Source organism: Ictalurus furcatus, chromosome 2 (genome assembly GCF_023375685.1).
Source record: "Ictalurus furcatus strain D&B chromosome 2, Billie_1.0, whole genome shotgun sequence".
Lineage (NCBI taxonomy): Eukaryota > Metazoa > Chordata > Actinopteri > Siluriformes > Ictaluridae > Ictalurus > Ictalurus furcatus.
The window spans coordinates 12,615,065-12,634,822 of NC_071256.1; the positions used below are offsets into that span (position 1 = coordinate 12,615,065).

The 19,758-nt window shown below is 38.7% G+C and overlaps 1 protein-coding gene across 2 annotated transcripts in view; it reads right to left on the reverse strand.

The window, feature by feature from the left end:
* Nucleotides 1-9,698: 9,698 nt before the first annotated feature.
* rab11fip4a (RAB11 family interacting protein 4 (class II) a) overlaps nucleotides 9,699-19,758 on the reverse strand; it is a 49,545-nt gene continuing 39,485 nt past the window's right edge. For both annotated transcript variants that reach the window (XM_053648550.1, XM_053648558.1), the window contains 10 exons: nucleotides 19,291-19,425; nucleotides 19,128-19,163; nucleotides 18,023-18,122; nucleotides 17,550-17,653; nucleotides 15,483-15,623; nucleotides 14,012-14,093; nucleotides 13,758-13,895; nucleotides 12,292-12,441; nucleotides 12,001-12,144; nucleotides 9,699-10,263 (listed from right to left, as the gene is read on the reverse strand). In XM_053648550.1, coding sequence (XP_053504525.1) covers nucleotides 10,147-10,263; nucleotides 12,001-12,144; nucleotides 12,292-12,441; nucleotides 13,758-13,895; nucleotides 14,012-14,093; nucleotides 15,483-15,623; nucleotides 17,550-17,653; nucleotides 18,023-18,122; nucleotides 19,128-19,163; nucleotides 19,291-19,425 — 1,147 coding nt within the window. In that variant the 3' untranslated portion in view covers nucleotides 9,699-10,146. The remainder of the gene's footprint in view (nucleotides 10,264-12,000; nucleotides 12,145-12,291; nucleotides 12,442-13,757; nucleotides 13,896-14,011; nucleotides 14,094-15,482; nucleotides 15,624-17,549; nucleotides 17,654-18,022; nucleotides 18,123-19,127; nucleotides 19,164-19,290; nucleotides 19,426-19,758) is intronic.

Consider the following 19,758-nt stretch of genomic DNA (forward strand, 5'->3'; position numbering starts at 1 on the left):
TGTGTGTGTGTGTGTGTGTGTGTGTGTGTGTAAAGGGGAACTCCATTCTGACCAGGCATGGCTCCAGCACTCTCTTTTCCCATATAATGACTCATAGAAACGTGTTTGGGGAATTTTAACCCATGTGAAAACATTAAGCAAGGCTGATTTTTTTTTTTTTGCTCCCTAGATTATTTGTTTTAAAATAATTTTTTTTTTTTTACTATTCGTGGAACAATAGTTCAAATTTTCCAACATGGACCTGATTAGCTCAGCTTGTGCTGTAATGAATATGACAGAAATGAATGTTCAGTTACCCAAGCAGGGATAAACCTGTTCGTTCACACTGAAAAAATGTTACATTAATTGCTCTCTAGCGCTTATTTTTCCACTTACACCTGCGTGCACACACCTTTCTTCCTTCGTTTTTCCCTTCAAGTCAATTGAAGATGATTTTTTTTTTTTTTTTTTAAACAAACATTGCAGGTCTATTGGTAAAATATTGAAAGGTTTGCTCTGGGTCTTTTTTTTGCTACATAGAGCACACTACAGGAGGGTTTTTGTGTGTCTTGCTCCAGTTGGATGGAGAGGAATGACATTTGGCCGTGATCTGCTTTTCAGTCCAAATTTGAAAATAGAAACAGATCCTGGCATTTGCGTTCTCGCTAACAGAGAAAGAAAGATTCGAATCCTTTGCCAAAAACACCCAAATGTGGAGTGGTGGTGGTGATGGGGGTTGTGATTTGTCGGGGATTGGAGTGGGCGGTGTGCGCCAGCATGAGCGCTGGAATTTTTCTACAAGAGTCTGCTGGCTTTCCAGTAACTTTCCCGTTACATGCTAATTCTACCAGTTCACTTTACAGGCAGATCCTAACACATGCTAGTTTCCTGTTCGCAATATTAAACACCGTTTCCACCATAGTGCAGCAGCAGTGTGAAGGTTCAGTCATTCAGTTCTTCAGGGTTCCAACAGATGGACATACTGTGTTAACTCCAAAACAAACCATTTAAAAGGTTTCCATAAATGCTAAATAAAAATCACCTCGCAGAAACGGTTTCGGATTGTCGAGCGCCCACGATTCAAGTCCTTGGGAATACACTGTTAGAGTGGCTATGAAAAGTCTACACACCCCTGTTAAAAATGCAGGTTTTTATGATCGCCGAAATAAATCAAGTCAGATCTTTTTGCACCTCTAATGTGATATAGCAACCAACAAAATTCAAGTGAAAACAAATCCAAACTTTTTTTTGGAGACAAAAAGAAAAAAAAACAAAAAACGTACAATAACCTGGTTGCCTACGTGTGCACACCCTTTTATAACGAGGCATGTGATTCAGATTTATCCCAAATAAAGATCAGCTGTTTCTGTAGGATTTTCTTGGCATCTTTTTTTGTTTGTTTGTTTTGTTTTCATTCGACTTCTGAGAGACCAAAGTAGAACTCTTTGGGCATAATTATTAAAGATATGTTTGGCTCAAAAACAATTTGTTGTTAGTTTTATTTATTACCCAAAGAATGGTGAAGCATGGTGGTGGCAGTATTATGCTTATAGGGTTGCTTCTCTTCCACAGGGACTGGGACTCTAGTCAAGACTGCCTCTCGCTTGCTTATAGGAATACATTTCAATGAAATTTTGATATCCGGAGTGCTTTGTGACAGTTTCTATCATTAAAAGTGCCATACAAATAAGAATAGCTACAAATACCAATCCTATTTTGGCATAAAAACCTGCAGGGCAGCTGAAGATGAAGAAAAATGTCACGTTCCAGCACAATAACGACCCAAAGCACACATCCAAGTCAACAAAGGAATGACTCCAGAAGATGGGAGATCAGCATTTTGGAATGGCCCAGATCTAAATCCTATCGAAAACCTGTGAAATGACTGGAAGAGTGATTTGTTGGATCTTGAGCATTTTTGCAAGAAACAGTGGAACAAAACTGACAATAAGTAAGTATTACTTAAGGGGTGTGCACACTTATGCAACCCGCTTACTGTCATGTTTATTCTTGTCCCCCCCCCCCAAAAGGTTTCTATTTGTTTTACACTTGAATTTTGTTGCTTGTGATCTTGTGAGTGATCTCTACGTTTAACGGGGGCGTGTTGACTTTTTATATCCACCGTACTACAGACATGAGCAAATATTTGAACAACGTTGCTGTCCAAACTACTGTTATAGGAAATGAATCAACACCTTCTGACCAATGAGAACAGAGTATTCAATAGTGCTGTAGTACAGTATAATACGGATTAAGTCGTGGGTCATTTCGCTCAGATGCATCCTGTAGCAGGTATAGAGAAGTTCTTGGTTAGGTTTAACCCATGGATGGACTCATGAAAAGAGAGACAGAGAGAGAGCGAGAGAGAGAGAGAGAGAGCGACAGAGACAGAGAGAGAGAGCGCTAGAGAGACAGATAGAGAGACAACGATAGATAGAGAGAGAGAGACAGAGACACAGAGAGAGAGAGCGCTAGAGAGACAGAGAGAGAGAGAGAGAGAGAGAGAGAGAGAGAGAGAGAGAGCATATTTCAGCAGCACCACCTAGAGTAAGCTTTAATTCATTACAGCAGTGGTTCTCAAACTTTTTTCACCGTGAGGTCGTCAAGTCGTCAAATTTTTGCACTTTCTTTTTTTTTCCCCCACACTAGACTCTTCTGTATTAACTTTCTCAGCGTAGAGACTTCGTCCTCTATCTAAAAACGTATCCATTTTAAATAGTCTTAGGTTTTATCAGCGTGTGGCTAAAAGTACTATACACTAGTATATCAATGGATGTGTCTGTCTGGTGTGAGTCTTACTGTGCTCTGTATAACTGATTTAATCTATTAATATTTCTCATTTTTATCTACATCATAGTTCAAAGGTTCATGATCCCGACTTACATACAGGTAAAATTCATTAAAATAATAATAATATTGTTCTAGAACAGTGTTTCTCGCCTGGGGGTCCACGGGCCACCAGTGGTCCGTGGCGTAATTGCAGGCAGTCCGTGGGAAAGTATTTAATGTTTAAATTATATATTATATATATATATATATATATATATATATATATAGTATTTTTTTTAATTATCAAAATATATTAAAATATATCATATGCCCTTCAAATGTAAGAACAATTTAAGATATGTTTTAAAATTAACCAATTTGGTTATTCGCATGCATTCACAAATATCACGTTAGCTGAGCTGACGATCGTTCATTAATGGATTTATTTTAAATTTATTTACAAATGAAATGATCATTTGAAGAAAGAAAAATACCCTATGAGTGGTAGACAAGTTTCAAGTGTCGCATTGATGGATAAAATAAACAAAAGATAATTCAGAGAGTCAAATTAAATGTCACACCAACAATAAAATGTCAAATAAATAAAATCTTGAAATATTTGGATTCAATTTTAAACGCCCAATGTTAATATTATTAATGTTAAATCGTAATGAAAAAAAAAAAAACATATATAGAAATGACTGTTAAATATATATATAGCCTATAATTGTTGTGGAGTGAGGGGGTCCTTGCGGATTGTTTGATATATGCTAGGGGTCCAGAACGCACAAAACGTTGAGAACCACTGGTCTAGAATTTCTATACAGGCCCCCAGATTGAGAACCACTGCATTACAGCACTGATAGACGTCCAACCCAATAAGATAAATTACTGAAATCTTATGCTGAAGAAGACATAGGCAAAGAATTATTCACTTACCGATATACCGATCGATTCAGTCTAAACCTGTGACACATTTGTGACGTACAAATACGTCCTACAGAGCAGCATTTTACAAAACCTTCGAAATGAAAACAACGCATCACTAAAATTCAAACGCCAACTCATGCCAATACAAATGCTTTATTATAGTTTTCCATTCGCAGGTTGTTTGATCGTTAACATTGATTTCTCTTTTCATTTTTTTTTATAACAAAAACAAAAAGTTTAGCCTGCGTGTGGTGACAGGTGAGCAACCGTCTATCAAATCAGTACAAAAACAAACGCTGCTAAAACGATCACTTGTGATAATAAGTGAACGCGTGTTCAGTTTGGCATTTACATAGCATAATTCCCTGTATTAAGTGCGACTATGTGCTGAGTTATTAGTGCAAACACGGGACTTCATTTGCGCAAATATCTAATGTGCTGATGAGACATTATTTCTAAGTGCCTAGAATAAGTTCAGTTAAATGACAGCACTTTTTGTTTTCATCTTAATGTATGAAGATTCAGCTATAATTACAAAATTCTTTGCTGTATAGATCAGCTCAAACACACACACACACACACATTAATGCATGAGCTTTAGAGAATTACAGTAGGCTTTTCTCTCCTATCACTACGTCTTTACAACAACAAAGTGGCGATAATGTTCATGAAAATGTCTCATACATACCTCATACATTTTTTGTTTTTTTAAATCATAAAACTGCATAAACAAAAACAAAAGCAAGCATCATTTGCTCTTTAGCTAGGATGTGTGTGTGTGTGTGTGTGTGTGTGGTATGTCAATACAAACTGTTTGTACAGTTTACAGCAATGCTACAACGCAAATTAGCGAAGGAACTATACCGTATATTTATATACCAAAAAAAAAAAGAAAAAAGTTCCTAGTAAAAATCAAACGTTATTAAAAGACACAAACAGAAAACAGACTAAATCACATGCGATTTGTGCAATAGTGTGCGTTTCTGTGTACACTAAACGGTCATCCGCAATACTGTCATTCACGTAACGTTTTTAACAACTAAATAAATACAAGTTTGAAAAACCCAGACGTTACACGGTGATATAAAAACAGAGGTGATACATTCATGGCATTTACAGCGAGAGCACGTTATTCGAGTTGAACATTTGATTGTATAGCGTAATCGTCTTACCAAAAGGGACACGCCTGTTTTTAGAAGGCGTACACGTGTCCACGAATGAGTCGATTATATCTTGTATCTTGTCTTTAGTCACATTAGCCTCACTAGATGGCTAAAACAAGCTAGAATACAACGTTCCTTTATGCAAGAAAAAAAAAACTTATTATTTACTTATTTTACTTTACTTTGCTATATTTTACTATAAAATAAGCTCGGGTTTTAGCCTGTTGATTACAGCACTGGTTTATGGGTTAGCATATTTACTCAAACGCTAGTTTTGCAGTATGTTCACAGTGTCGTAATGACAACAATTACAACTGCAAAAATGCAGTTCAGTACAGAGGGGCAATACCACCGACTTTCTTCCGCGAGCTAACAGTAATATCTGGAAAGCGAGACGTACTTCTGTTAAAATAAATAAATAAATAAATAAAAATAAAAGATGTGAGAATTTTAAAACACGGACATTACAAATTACAGTGAATTTTCTGTATGTGTGCATAAATATGACCTAAAACATCATCGGATTTTCACACAAGTCCTAAAAGTAGATAAAGAGAACCCAATTGGTTATTTGTTTGACGGACCTTAATCCAATAGAAATGTTGTGGAACGACCTGAAGCAAGTAGCCCACCAGTATCCCAGAGTTGAAGCTGTTCTGTACTGAGGAACGGGATAAAATTCCTTCAATTCGATGTGCAGGACTGATCAACAGATACCGGAAACCTTTAGTAGCAGTTATTGCTACACAAGGGGGGTCACACCAGATACTGAAAGCAAAGGTTCACATACTTTTGCCACTCACAGATTTGTAATATAGGATCATTGTCCTCAATAAGTAAATGAACAAGTATAATTTTTTCGTCTCATTTGTTTAATCGGGTTCTCTTTATCTACTTTTAGGACTTGTGTGAAAATCCGATGATGATTTTGGTCATGTTTATGCAGCAATGTTGAAAATTCTAAAGGGTTCACAATCTTTGCTTATTAGCTGTAATAAGAATGCTGTAGGTGTGTAAGTTAAATAATCTAATGTACTATTACACACCTACGGTATATTGTATCTGTCCCAAATACTAGATTTCATGTCTGATTAATATTCTTTCTACAGCAACCATTTAGGCTTTACTTAGAAGGATTAGATAATAATAATAATAGTAATAATTTTTATGAACTACGCAGGAAGAGACCGAGGCATGTCTTGGGGTTCATTTCAACATCTTTTACACTAATGTATGAAAATAATCTCGTTTTCTTATTTATACAACAATTTGTGCAAATGTGTAGTCACGTGCCGATCATCAGTCAGACGATATAATGTCTGATACAATATGGAAATCCTAAAAGCATCACAATATCATCACTTCTCCTAGGCTGATATTGAGAGGTCGAGACGCCATACTTTTGGATAAATTCGAAGGAATATTAAAGGAGCGCGTATCCTACGATTCCGTACGTTTGGCAGACTGAGGAAGAACACGCACAGAAATATTTCTTAGCTACTTCGATTAGCACCGTGTAAATGTATACTAGTTGCTGTTGAGTCTCCTGTTGAATGTAGCTTCAGAAACATGACACACATCAACTAGCACAAAAAGAAAGAAAGAAAAATCTCACGGATGAACACCCCGTCGAAAACCAAGGCAACTAGAAGTAAAGTCGTATCGGGAACTAGCGATTTAGGCAACTTCTTTGTGTGTGTCAGCTGGTGGAAAGCATACCCCCGTTTCCGTTTAGCAGGCTAATTTAGCTGACTAGACAAGCAGTGTATGTAAGACACAAGGCTGTTTGAACTTCACTACAAGAGCTAACTGAAATGCTACTCAATGGCACAGGTGCAGTTGAACATACAGAAATGTTACGCAATACTGTAGACAATGTTTGAATATTAGGCAATTTTTAAAAAAAAAATCATATCGGCACAAATCTATTGCTCTGAGAGTGAGCGCTTGGTACTTTGCTTGTGCTTATTTTCTCTTTCATCTTTAATTCTATCACTTTTATTCTATGAAAAGTTTTTATATATATATATATATATATATATATATATATATATATATATATATATATATATATATATGTGTGTGTGTGTGTGTGTGTGTAGTTTTTTTAACACCTTGGAAACTTGTTTAATGCATATCATTATTATTATTATTATTATTATTATTATTATCAACAACCACAACAATAACTTGATAGATAAAGGTTCATCACGACAAACTTTGACGTTGGCTTGAAAAAGCCAGTCTGAAAGTTTCATAAGCTTGAAGATAGTTTGAAGTTGAAAGACAGAAAGAAACAAACAAACAAACAAAGGGTGACAGACAGACAGTTACTGGTAGAAGGATAGATGACAAATGATACAAATAGAGAGTCAGATTGAGGGAGAGAGTGATACACGTAGATTGACAGAAAGAAACATGGAGGGAGGGAGTGTACACTAGTGGTAGATTGATGGAGAAATGGACTTAGAGTGTGTGGCATTGATAGAGAGATAGATGGAGTAAGGGTCTCTGTTACAGGTACATTGACACAGAGAGAGAGAGAGAGAGAGAGAGAGAGAGAGAGAGAGAGAAAGAAAGAAAGAAAGAAAGATAGACAGATGGATAGATGAAGTAAGAGACTGTTACAGGTACACTGACAGAGTGAGAGCGAGAGATAGATAGATAGATAGATATATAGATGAAGTGAGAGTCTCTGTTACAGGTACACTGACAGAGTGAGAGGGAGAGATAGATAGATAGATAGATATATAGATGAAGTGAGAGTCTCTGTTACAGGTACACTGACAGAGTGAGAGGGAGAGATAGATAGATAGATAGATGAAGTGAGAGTCTCTGTTACAGGTACACTGACAGAGTGAGAGGGAGAGATAGATAGATAGATAGATACATAGATAGATGAAGAGATAGTCTCTGTTACAGGTACACTGACAGAGTGAGAGGGAGAGATAGATAGATAGATAGATAGATAGATAGATAGATAGATAGATAGATGGATAAATGAAGTGAGAGTCTCTTACAGGTACACTGACAGAGGGAGAGATAGATAGATAGATAGATGAAGTGAGAGTCTCTGTTACAGATACACTGACAGAGGGAGAGGGAGAGATAGATAGATAGATAGATAGATAGATAGAGTGAGAGTCTCTGTTACAGATACACTGACAGAGGGAGAGGGAGAGATAGATAGATAGATAGATAGATAGATAGATAGATGAAGTGAGAGTCTCCGTTACAGGTACACTGACAGAGTGAGAAGGAGAGATAGATAGATAGATAGATAGATAGATAGATAGATGAAGTGAGAGTCTCTGTTACAGGTACACTGACAGAGTGAGAGGGAGCGATAGATAGATAGAGAGATAGATAGATGGATAGATGAAGTGAGAGTCTCTGTTACAGGTACACTGACAGAGTGAGAGGGAGAGAGGAGGGGCTTCAGGCCGTGTGCACACAGGTGTGTGAGAGTTTTGACAGATGGTTTAGAGTATGAAATCTTGAACACTACGTCAGTGTAAATCTCTGGGAGTTTTTGAGATATTTGATCATCTGCTACAGGAAAACTGTAGGTCCGATCGAGTTAAAAGATAAGGCTTGATATGTCAGAACAGCCTGAAGGGCTGTGCTGAGTTTGGTGGATGTAGTTTGAAAGGTTCATGAGTTATAACAGTCCAAACTTTTCAATGAAAATCAATGGGAATTGTGGCCACTTTGAGCTTCTGTAACGGGAAAACTGTCATTCCGGTCATTTAGAAAAGTCATAGCACACCAAGTCAGGCTGAAGGTCTGTGCTGAGCTAAATGCATGGAGCTTGAAAGCTTTAGGAGGAGTAGCATTTAGACATTTTGAGTCTCAGAATAATAATAATAATAATAATAATAATAATAGGAATAGTAACAGTAATAATAATAAGCTTAACAATGTTGGTTTTGTCAAGCCAACACAACAACAACAACAACAACAACAATAATAATAATAATAATAATAATAATAATAATAATAATAATAATAAGCTTAAACAGCAGAACAGAATGTTGGTTTTGTCAACCCAATACAACAACAACAATAATAATAATAATAATAATAATAATAATAATAATAATTCTAAATGTCCAAAACTGTTGCGTTGGAGACAAAAAAAGTTTCATTTTATTTTAATTTTATTTTTGCTAGTATCCATGATGGACCTCAGTGTGTTTATGGACACAAGTGACACTGTCTATACGTCCTTTCTTTTTAATGACGCTGTACAGCATGATGGTGAACCTTCAGCATTTCCTTATTGCCACAGTAAAGATTCGCCATTCTACAGGCAAGTACAGTTATATCAGGGGTCCAAACTTTTCACATCTGGTGTAAGATGCAAAAGAACCCAGTCTAATAATAATAATAATAACAATAATAATAATAATAATAATAAAGTCTAATAACTTATTATGGCTCAGTACGTTCCTCTAGTACACTGACATGAAGCCGGTGCTGCTTCAGTGAACCACCAAACCACGCCCCCACCCCACCCCCAATAGAAGTGGATTCATTTCTATACAATTTACAACAGGTCTTAAACTCGTAAAAACCTCAAGACGACATGAGATGGAAATCCTATTTCTTCATTATAATAACGTGACATTTCAGAGTGCATCATGGGGGTACAGCTAGACTATGATTTTATCTACCGGGACTAGATCGGATGTACCTGTGCATGCTGACGTCGTAAAAATCAGACGGCAGTAAGAGGCAGGCGTTTAATCGTTGCATGTCGATGCACAGCAATGTTGTCTTTTCAGTGTTTAATATCGGGTTCATTGTGTTCTGTATGACCGGAGACAGAGCTATCCAGATAAAACTGCTCCGTTTCGTTTCAGCTGCGTTCAGACATCAGCGGTGATGGAAAAGCAGAGAACTGTTCTAGAACAGACATTGGCAAAGGTGCTATATGGTTAGCAAAGTGCTATTTGTACGATGCTTTATTGTCAAACCATCCTGGACTGATTTAAGTGAGGAACAACGTCGTGTAGCAGTGTGAGATAACTGACACAATCGAAAACAGTTCTCAGTGCAGCCTGACTAATAGACCCGAGTGGAATGTGTGTACACAATATTGAGTGTATAACGAAGAATACATTTGACATTATATTCTAGATGGATCACTTGTTTTTTTCGTTTTTTTTTTTTTTTTTTTTTTTTTTAATCATCTCTTCAGTGTGATCTCCTGATACAGATGTGAGGTGGAAATGTTGGTATGCCTCACTCCCACGGCCACAAGGTGGCACAACATGCCAACCTTTACTTCTTCAGGACAGGTCTAGTGCTTGATTTCCAGGATGGAGGGATTGTGGTCCAGTATAGCCAGGATGATCTTATCCATGTATTGCCGGAGGCGGAAGTTGATTTCCTCTTGTTCTTTCAGAGCCTCGACCAGCTGCAGGACAGAGCAACGTATTAGTACAAACACGCGTCTAGGAATACAGCCGCGTATGCACACTGCAAAGGTCATCCGGAAAAGTATACACATCTCATTAGTGTTCTAACGAGTGTGATTCTAAGTGTTGAAACCTACAGTGGAGACCAAGAATTTAATATTTATTTATTTATTTGCGCTTTATTTAGCCAGGAAGATCCCATTGAGATATCACAATCTCTTCTTCCAGGGAGACCTGGTATAACACAAACCTTTCATTACAAATGATAGAGTCAGCAATAACTTGAGTGAAAAGTCCAATCATTAGATATGACTATATTTATATATCGTTTAAATATATAATTTAAAAATATAAAAAATGGGTATGGTACAGCTGCGTTTACATATGCCTTGCAGAATGTGCAAAATATCTTCTGGGAAACATGTAAATATCTTATGTAGATTCCGAATAAAATCTTACAACAAAATAACAATTTACACCGATCGTCCTGTTCAAAAGTTTACACCCCCCTGGATCTTAATGCAACGTGTTACCTTCTTGAGCATCAGTGAATGTTTGCACCTTTTGTAATAGTCGTGTACGAGTCCCTCAGTTGTCCTCAGTGTGAAAAGATGGATCTTAATCATATAGTCACTGATGGAAAGGGGTCAAATATACAGAAGATGCTGGAAAAGTAAAGAATGTGCAGGACCTGGAGGATTTTTCTGCAGAACAGTGGGCAGTTTAACTGCTCAGGATAAACATGGGACTCATGAACAACTATCACAAAACATAAACACAGTCGCTGATCATCCAGGTAACGACACACAGTATTAATAATCAAGCGTATGTAAACTTTTAAACTGGTTCGTTTGTGTAAATTCAGTTATTATTGCGTCTTGTGGACTATATGTAAACATCTGTTAAGTGAAATACCTGATTCAGGGCAGAATTAAATAAATAAACAACATGAAATTCATACGATCCATTTTTTTAAATAATAATTATTATTAACATCAGACTTTTGGACCCCACTGTATGTCTCAGTAGTGCTGTGAGACACCTTCTGCTGATCTGGATGGTCCCATGTCCGATGTATGCTGTAAATATTTCCACTTGCTTCGGTGAATCATCGCACCAGGACACTTCAGGTTAGATTTGTACACGAGAACTTCTGCTGTAATTAAGGACTGCCTTGTGGAATTGAATTGAGCGTTCCCGCTAGAAGGCCACCCATTTTAAGGAGTATTTCATTAACGTTCTAACTAGAACATCAGCCATTTCAAAACATGTTAGAACACATTAATGAGGCTTCTTGATCATCGTTATTTTGATCTCAACCTGTTCTATTTTGGATCCAACAGCAACAACAGAGCTCTGAGGCCCGGGTGGTGATCTGCTCTTTGGTCTCCTTCCAGTGTTGATCATCTCCCTCAGAGAGGGGATCCACTTCTGTAGATTGGAGTGCTAACAGTAGAACAGCTTGTATACTGCCAGCTCTCACTAGACCTATTTTCAGAGAGGTACTGTAACTGCTAGGTCACTGTCAGCTTGGACGAGTCTTCTAAACATGACTGGACACATCACAGAGGTTCTCACCAGGAACGAGCAAGGAGGATGACTAGTGAATTCATTGTTTTGTTTTTTTTTTATACAATAATACTAAATATGATATCTTTATTCTAACCTATTCATTTTACTTTCTGACATAGTATCTGTGTGTCCCAAACCACTGGCACGTGAGAGTGTCGTCTCACCTCGTCTCTGGACGCGTTGTCAATCTCGGTGGCGAGACTCTGAGCTTTAGTGTGGCAAGCAAAGAGGTTTTTAGCCTCGTACAGACTGAGACTGAGAATCTGCCCATTCAGATCGTCGTTCTGGTCCCGCAGTTTATGGTTTTCCTGTCGGGGATGGGAGCAGAATCCTTTTTTTAAAAATTCAAGGTGTGGGGTGATAGTAAAATTTCATGCTAGAGGTTATGCATCATAATTAGATTCTTCTGTAGATTCTGGATACAACAGAGTTACGATAGCGAAGAGGTTTTCTACCTGTCGCAGGCGTTTGACTTCATGCTCCAGCTCGATCTCGCGTGTTCTAGCACTGAATTCAGACAGGCAGTTTCTACCACGTCCAGGTTTCTCCGTTTCTAACTTAAACACCTGCAGATGCTCCAGCTCCCGACGCAGGTCCTCGATCAACTACACACACACACACACACATATATATATATATATATACATACATATACAAGGAGAAATGATGCATGCAGAAAAACAGAGGAGCCAACATCTGATGTAAGTCATTAAGAGACCAGAAGAACTGTTAGGAGAGTATACATGTCATGAGATTTTTCACCTCGCGTGAACAGGCAGCATGTTTACTGATGTATGTTAGACGCTAGTAGATGTTTCTGACAAGTGTGTAACTGCCGTGGCCTGGTAGGACTCAGAAAGAGCAACGGCTGTCTTTACATGTATTATGTTTCTTTTCTTTTTTTGTGTGTTACTATATTAAATGTGCCAACGATTCCAATTTTCATCATCATGTGTTTATCTGTTTATCGTTACATTTAATGTTGTCTTCCATCTCCTTACAGTACTCCTTAATATGTTTAACACGTTTAACAAACCAAGATTTTTTTTATAATCCGCTTATAACCACGTATACAAGTCCCTGTGAACGAGTTGTTACTATTGTAACGTATGATAATGTAATAGAACAAATGCATTAATATAAACCTGTGGTTTGCCAGCTGGAACTACTGCCTGAGCTATACTGTTACAGAAATTAGCCAACACCTTCTGACCAATCAGAGCGGAGAATTTTACAGCACTCTGGGCTAAACAAACTTTAAAGAGTACGTCAGAGATACACATATACAGTTTTTCCTCTTACAGGGATTACAACGTTTTGTTTATTAACGAACGACACGTGACGCTTTATAAGTCTTCAGGACAGAGGCGTTTGCGTCAGGGAAGGACTGTACACTGTATAGCTAGTATAACGTAAGTGATATATCAACGATTGTACACGTTAAACAACAGCACGTTTTTATTTGTTTATCATTAGGCCTAGATCATGTGACGTGTCCACCATGCAAGTGCCTGTGAATGAGCTGGTATAGGACCAATAACGTATTAGAACGAATGGATTAATATAAAGCTATCATTTAGGTTCCGGTTGTAAATATTCAGGTCTGTGCTGCTGTGGAAAAATGAATCGACACGTTGTGATTCAAGAATTCAACCATCCTGTGGTATAAGTGAAAGAAGAATTACTAGACGATGACGTCCTAACTCTCAGTGAAAATGAATCTCCGGTCGCTCTGTTACATTGCGGCATTGGCGTTCTAAACCCAGGCTTACTGTCTGAATGGAAACGATGACATCACAAGAGTTTGGCGTTCAGATAAACACTTATAAGGATTTCTCACACGGCTAGTTGTAGTTGGATCATGGAGATTAGTTCAGGATTAGAATGTGAGAAGCGATGTAATTAAACGGCAGGGTCTCACTTCCTGCATGGCCTCTCGTTCTTTCTGAAATTCATGTCTGTTCTGCCACAGTTTGTCCATCATCTTCCGATACAGATCCATCTCATCCTTTAGACGCAGGCTCGTGTCTTCTAGTTTATCCGTCATGCGCTGCTTCTCCTGCAACACGAATGACGAAGAAGAAGTAGTTAGTGATCGTGCCGATTCTTGCTATTTACCAGAAGCTGGTCATTTATGTTCACAATGATAACGAGGACAGTGATGACATCATTCACCTGGTCCAGTTTCTCGGTCTGAGACTTTAATCGGCAAACGTTCACCTTCATCTCAGAGTTCTCCTCCTCGAGCTGCTGTACTCTGCGGAAGTTTTGTATTAAAAAAAATTGCATAACCTTTTCATTTGAACACTGCTTCAATATAAAATAATATAATATAATATAATTAAACTGATTATATTGCAATAAACCACATGATTAGTGACATTTAATCTGCTCTCGGTAGTACGTTTTAACATTACTGTGGCTTCCTCTAGTATGCCTACAGGAACAGCACTCCTTTCATTGAAAATGACTTTTCGACTAATGCAAAAAATAATAATATATAAAAGCGCACAGCATCTGCTAGAGAACAATGAACTAGTCGACTACTCTTGAAACCAGTCTTTAAAACCACAAATCAATGGTCTCAGTCTTGTCTCGGCCTCAGCCTACAAAGACTTGAACTATTGCGTCGACACCACCATAACACAGACCATAACATCATTTCCATGAACAAGTAACAAAATGTAAATGCATGTAGACTTTTACACCAATCAGCCATAATATTAAAACCACCGCCTAATGTTGTGTAGGTCCCCATTGTGCCACCAAAACAGCTCTGACCCATCAAGTTATGGACTCCACAAGACCTCTGAAGGTGTGATGTGGTATCTGGCACCAAGACGTTAGCAGCAGATCCTTTAAGTCCTGTAAGTTGTGAGGTGAGGCCTCCAACGATCGGACTGGTTTGTCCAGCACGTCCCACACAGATTGAGATTTGAGGAATTTGGAGTCCAGGTCAACACCTTGAACTCTTTGTTATGTTCCTCAAACCATTCCTGAACCATTTTTGCAGTGTGGCCCAGCACATTATAATGCTGAAAGAGGTTGAAGGGTGCAGTAATATTTGCGTAGGTGGTATGTGTCAGAGTAACATCCACATCAATTCCAAGACACAAGGTTTCAAAGCAGAACATTGCCCAGAGCATCACACTGCCTTCTTTCCATAGTGCATCATTATGCCAACCGGTATCCTTCCTTGGACAACTTTTGGTAGGAGGTAACCACTGCATACACCCCACAAGACCTGCCGTTTTGGAGATGCTCTGACCCAGTCTTCTAGCCATCACAATTTGGCCCTTTGTCAAACTCGCTCAGATCCTTACGCCTGGCTATTTTCCCTGCTTCCAACACAGCAACTTGAAGAACTGACTGTTCACTTGCTGCCTAATAGTGTACTTTATTGAAATAAGACATGAAGAGACAGCCCAGTCAGATGGCCGTGATGATTAACATCCCTGTTTTTATAGTTTTGATCCCTCAAACATGAACACCTTTGTTCAGTGTGGGGATAACATTAAAAAGCCAAACAGGGGCAATGAGACCATTTCTAATACGCTAGGTCATCACGTATACGGCCAGACAGATACGTGAGCTCTGACAGTGCATGTGAAAATGTGTGGGTGTGTACGTGTGTATGTGTGTGTACCTATTAGAGAGGAGCTCTATTTGGTTGCTCTTGTCTTTCTCCATCTTGCTGTAATTCTCTCGGTGTCTCTTCAGCTCCTCCTCCAAACTTTGCTCAGCTCGTGCCTCCTGGTCCTTAATCTGCTCCTCCAGCTCATGTACTCTGCATACACACACACACACACTATATTGCATGTTTCTGCAGGTTTTTTGCGTTTAAACTGTTTAAATGTTTGTTCTTAGGTTCTTATGACTACTTTGGAGACCACTGTTGCTAGGCAACTGGGCAATATAGCTGCTAACTAGCTTATATTTTATCCAGACAATGGAAGATATAATGGCAGACTGAGAGAGAACTGTCTTGAATATCAACATTTCCCACAGATCTGTCGTTAAATGACTAAGAAACGATTCTCAGATGGCAACAGTTCCTCTGTAATGACAGAAATCCTTCTGTTATACCCTGTCTGGCCAAAAATAAATAAATAAAAAATCGCATACTCTAAAATTGCATTGCACCACCTTCAGCTTTGATTACTGCACGCATTTGTCACTGCATTGTTTCGAAGACCTTGTGCAACGTGACAACATTTATTTCCATCCAGAGTTGCATTCATTTTTGGCCGAGATTTTGTATCGAGTCGAAACACTCCGTAAAGTCTTCTCCGGCACATCCCAGACTTTCAATGGGGTTATGGTATTCATGTGTGAAAATGATTCCTCATGCTCCCTGAACAACTCTTTCACAATTTTAGCCTGATGAATCCTGGAATATACCTGTGCCATCAGGGAAGAAAAAAAATCCATTGATGGGTACATTCAGGTACTTCATTTGATTGCCGCATAATGTTGCTGAGTCTAGAATTGACCATCTGAAGCAACCCCAGATCATAACACTAACCTCCATAGGCTTGTACAGTAACGATAATGAGTCTTTATTGGTCACAGTGAAAATCGTTTCTTCGCATACCCCAGGAAGTTGGGGTCAGAGTGCAGGGTCAGCCATGATACAGTGCCCCTGGAGCAGAGAGGGTTAAGGGCTTTTCTCAAGGACCTAAGAGCGGCAGCTTGGCAGTGCTGGAGCTGGAACCCCCAACCTTCCGATCAGTAACTCAGTAACCCATAGCCTTAACCGCTAAACCACCACTGCCCCCAGGCACAATGCATGATGGGTGCATCACTTCATTTGCTTCCCTTCTTGCTGTGGCTCAGGTGGTAGAGCGGGTTGTCCACTAATCGTAGGGTTGGCGGTTCGATTCCCGGCCCACGTGACTCCACATGCCGAAGTGTCCTTGGCAAGGCACTGAACCCCAAGTTGCTCCCGATGGCAAGTTAGCGCCTTGCATGGCAGCTCTGCTACCATTGGTGTGTGAGTGTGTGTGTGTGTGTATGAATGAGACACAGTGTAAAGCACTTTGGATAAAAGCACTATATAAGTGCAGAGCATTAAATCTGGACTCATCAGACCACATGACCTTTTTCCATTGCCATCTTCTAGCCTCACACTGATTAGGCCACACAGCTGTTTACTCCCAACTTACTCCTGTAAGTTCTCATCGCCTTGTGCATGTGGAAATGCTCTTGCTTTCACTATTAAACAGCCTTGTGTTCCAATGTCGAATTTTTTTTCTACGATGTGACTTCACAGAGCGTTTTCCGATCACAATCACTCAAGATTTTGATCGTTCATTTTTCCGACCACATTTCTTCCTCAAATTTGACAGTTAACCTCCAGGTGTTCGCCTTCCAGGTGTTCATAATGCGTTGGACTTTTCTTAACCCAATTCCAGGGATTTCAGCAACCTCCTTAGTCGTTTTCTTTGCTTGATGCAGGCCAATGACTTGCCCTTTCTGAAACACAGTAACATCTTTACCACGAACAGAGGATACATCTTCATTCAGAAATGAGAAGCTGCACACTGCATTAGTTAGTGTTAAAACAATTGTTGCCAACAGAAACATATTAATCACTGCAATAAGGATCCCAATCATAGGCCAGGAAGTGTACTTAGGAGTATACTGAAGACATACGATATGATAGAAGACAATTTTTATATTCTATGCCCATGGTATATGGTGAGGTGTCTACCTGTGAACCAGCTGTGTGTTATCCTGTTTCAGTTTGGATTTCAGGTCTCCATTTGCCAGGCTGTCGTTCTCCAGCTCTGTCACCTTCTTCTCCAGGTAACTCACCTGAGGTAACACACACACACAGGTTTGTCTTACTTTAGTTATGAGGAGCTTGCATTCACATCACTGTTAATGCAGGTAATTAACGCTATGACACATCTCAATCTAAACCTAGCCTTAATCTAAAGGAAACCCTTTGGCTCTTTTATCTTATTTCTTTATTTATGAGCGCAGAGAACTGTGCGATACGGAGAACCGGAAAAGAACACACTGGTTGCATCCTTGAAACCCATTAGATATAATATAGACGTCAATTATCAGATGTATTCAAAATGGAACAGCCTTCAATGCCGTAGTGGCTGAGAGACGCAGTCTAGACCTTGTTATGCACCAACTGATTGTCTGTGTGTACAGCGATGAAGTTCTGTGTACCTTCTCAGTGATGTCAGTGTCACAGGAGTCGATGCTGTCGCGGAATAAATCCTCAGTGCTGCCATGACTGCTGCTGAAATTACTGTGATGGAAAAGCTGTCTGTGAGAGAGAGAGACACACAGCCACAAAGAGAGAGAGAAAGAAAGATTATGGTAATTATGGAATTTAATAATAATTAGTTTAGCTGCCTCCTTTGGCAGTGTGCCTTGTATATTTATTAGAGATGCACCGATACTAAATTTCTCAGCCGACACCGATAACCGATTATTCAGAGTAATATTGGCCAATAATGATAACCGATAGTTCTGCCTTTTCTGCCTTCTTTTAAATGAATAATAATTAATTCCACAATTCTGAAAGAAATGCAAATAAAAACTTAATTCTCTCCATTTCAACAAGTTGTTTCACAGTAACTGGTCTCATAAACAAAAAACACATTACTCTAATTAACATTAACACATGAACTAAACTCTGAAGATTAAAGTAAGATTTCTTAACTTATTGTATGTTATTAATTCGTATTAACATTGACTGAATTCTAAAAAAACCTCCTGTTAGTCTCACATTCCCTCACCACAAACACAAGCATTTCTACTTCATCATTACATTAAACCGGTAATATATAGGCCTAATATAAACCTATTTTATATATTTACATTAACTGGATGTGAAATAGAGTACACTACAAATATATTTTTCTGTGAAATATATACTTTTATATATATACTATATAAGTATATATACTTTTATAATTTTAGTACTGGCCCTTAAATTCAGCTCAAGCAGCGCGGCAAAAAATAAAATTTAGACTCGCTGCCGAAACTCCCGCTTCACTGCTGCAGCGTCCGGTGTAAAATTTTTATCAGTGCAGAGATTAAAGAGATTACAACCTGCAGTTTTGTCGACATTCCACACAAGAGACATCATCTTTACACACAGCACGAAATCGATGTGTTTTCCCGCCCTCTTTTGATTGACAGGATATAATCGGTGCTGATCATCGGATGTTTTTAAACCCGCTAGCGTGAAAAATTGCCTTTATCGGCCGATACACATCGGTGCATCTCTAATTTAAATCCTATACATAAAATATTGCATTCTTACCGTCCAAAAGCTGTGCTGGAGATCTTCCTGTTTGGACTGAAAAGCAACGAGAGCAGTTAGTGACAGCAGCGTACGTGTGCTAGCGTTCGGATAAACCGTTTAGCGTTCCAGTAATAAGGAAACACCGGTTTAGTCTATGATCAGTGATAGAATAAATACTCACCTGTTGGCTTTGAGGTTCTTGAGTCGAGCCTCAAGGTCGTTGAGCAAGTTCACTTTCTTACAGCATTGGGAGCAATAAACATCCAGCAGCTCACTGTTGTAAAAGTGTCTGATTTTCTGAGGGGTATGCCCAGCACTACATATACAAAAGAAAAGTAAATCTGTCAGAAGAGTGTAACTCTCATTGAATAGTCGTCTAATAATCAAGTAATAGAAAGACCAGGGGACATTGAGAGCAGTGACTCAAGACTCAGTAATGGACCACCATGATGGATGGACACAAACACTCAGATACTCAATCAATATTATGACTAATCAGCCCATTGGTTATGGGCTGCTTTCAGCTTCAGCTTTCGCATGGCACTCTACCTTAGTTACTTCATTGTTAGTGTTACTACTACCATTTCATAACCTGTTCTGTGAATACTTTCACAAGGCACTGTAATACTAGCAATCCATGATGCATGAT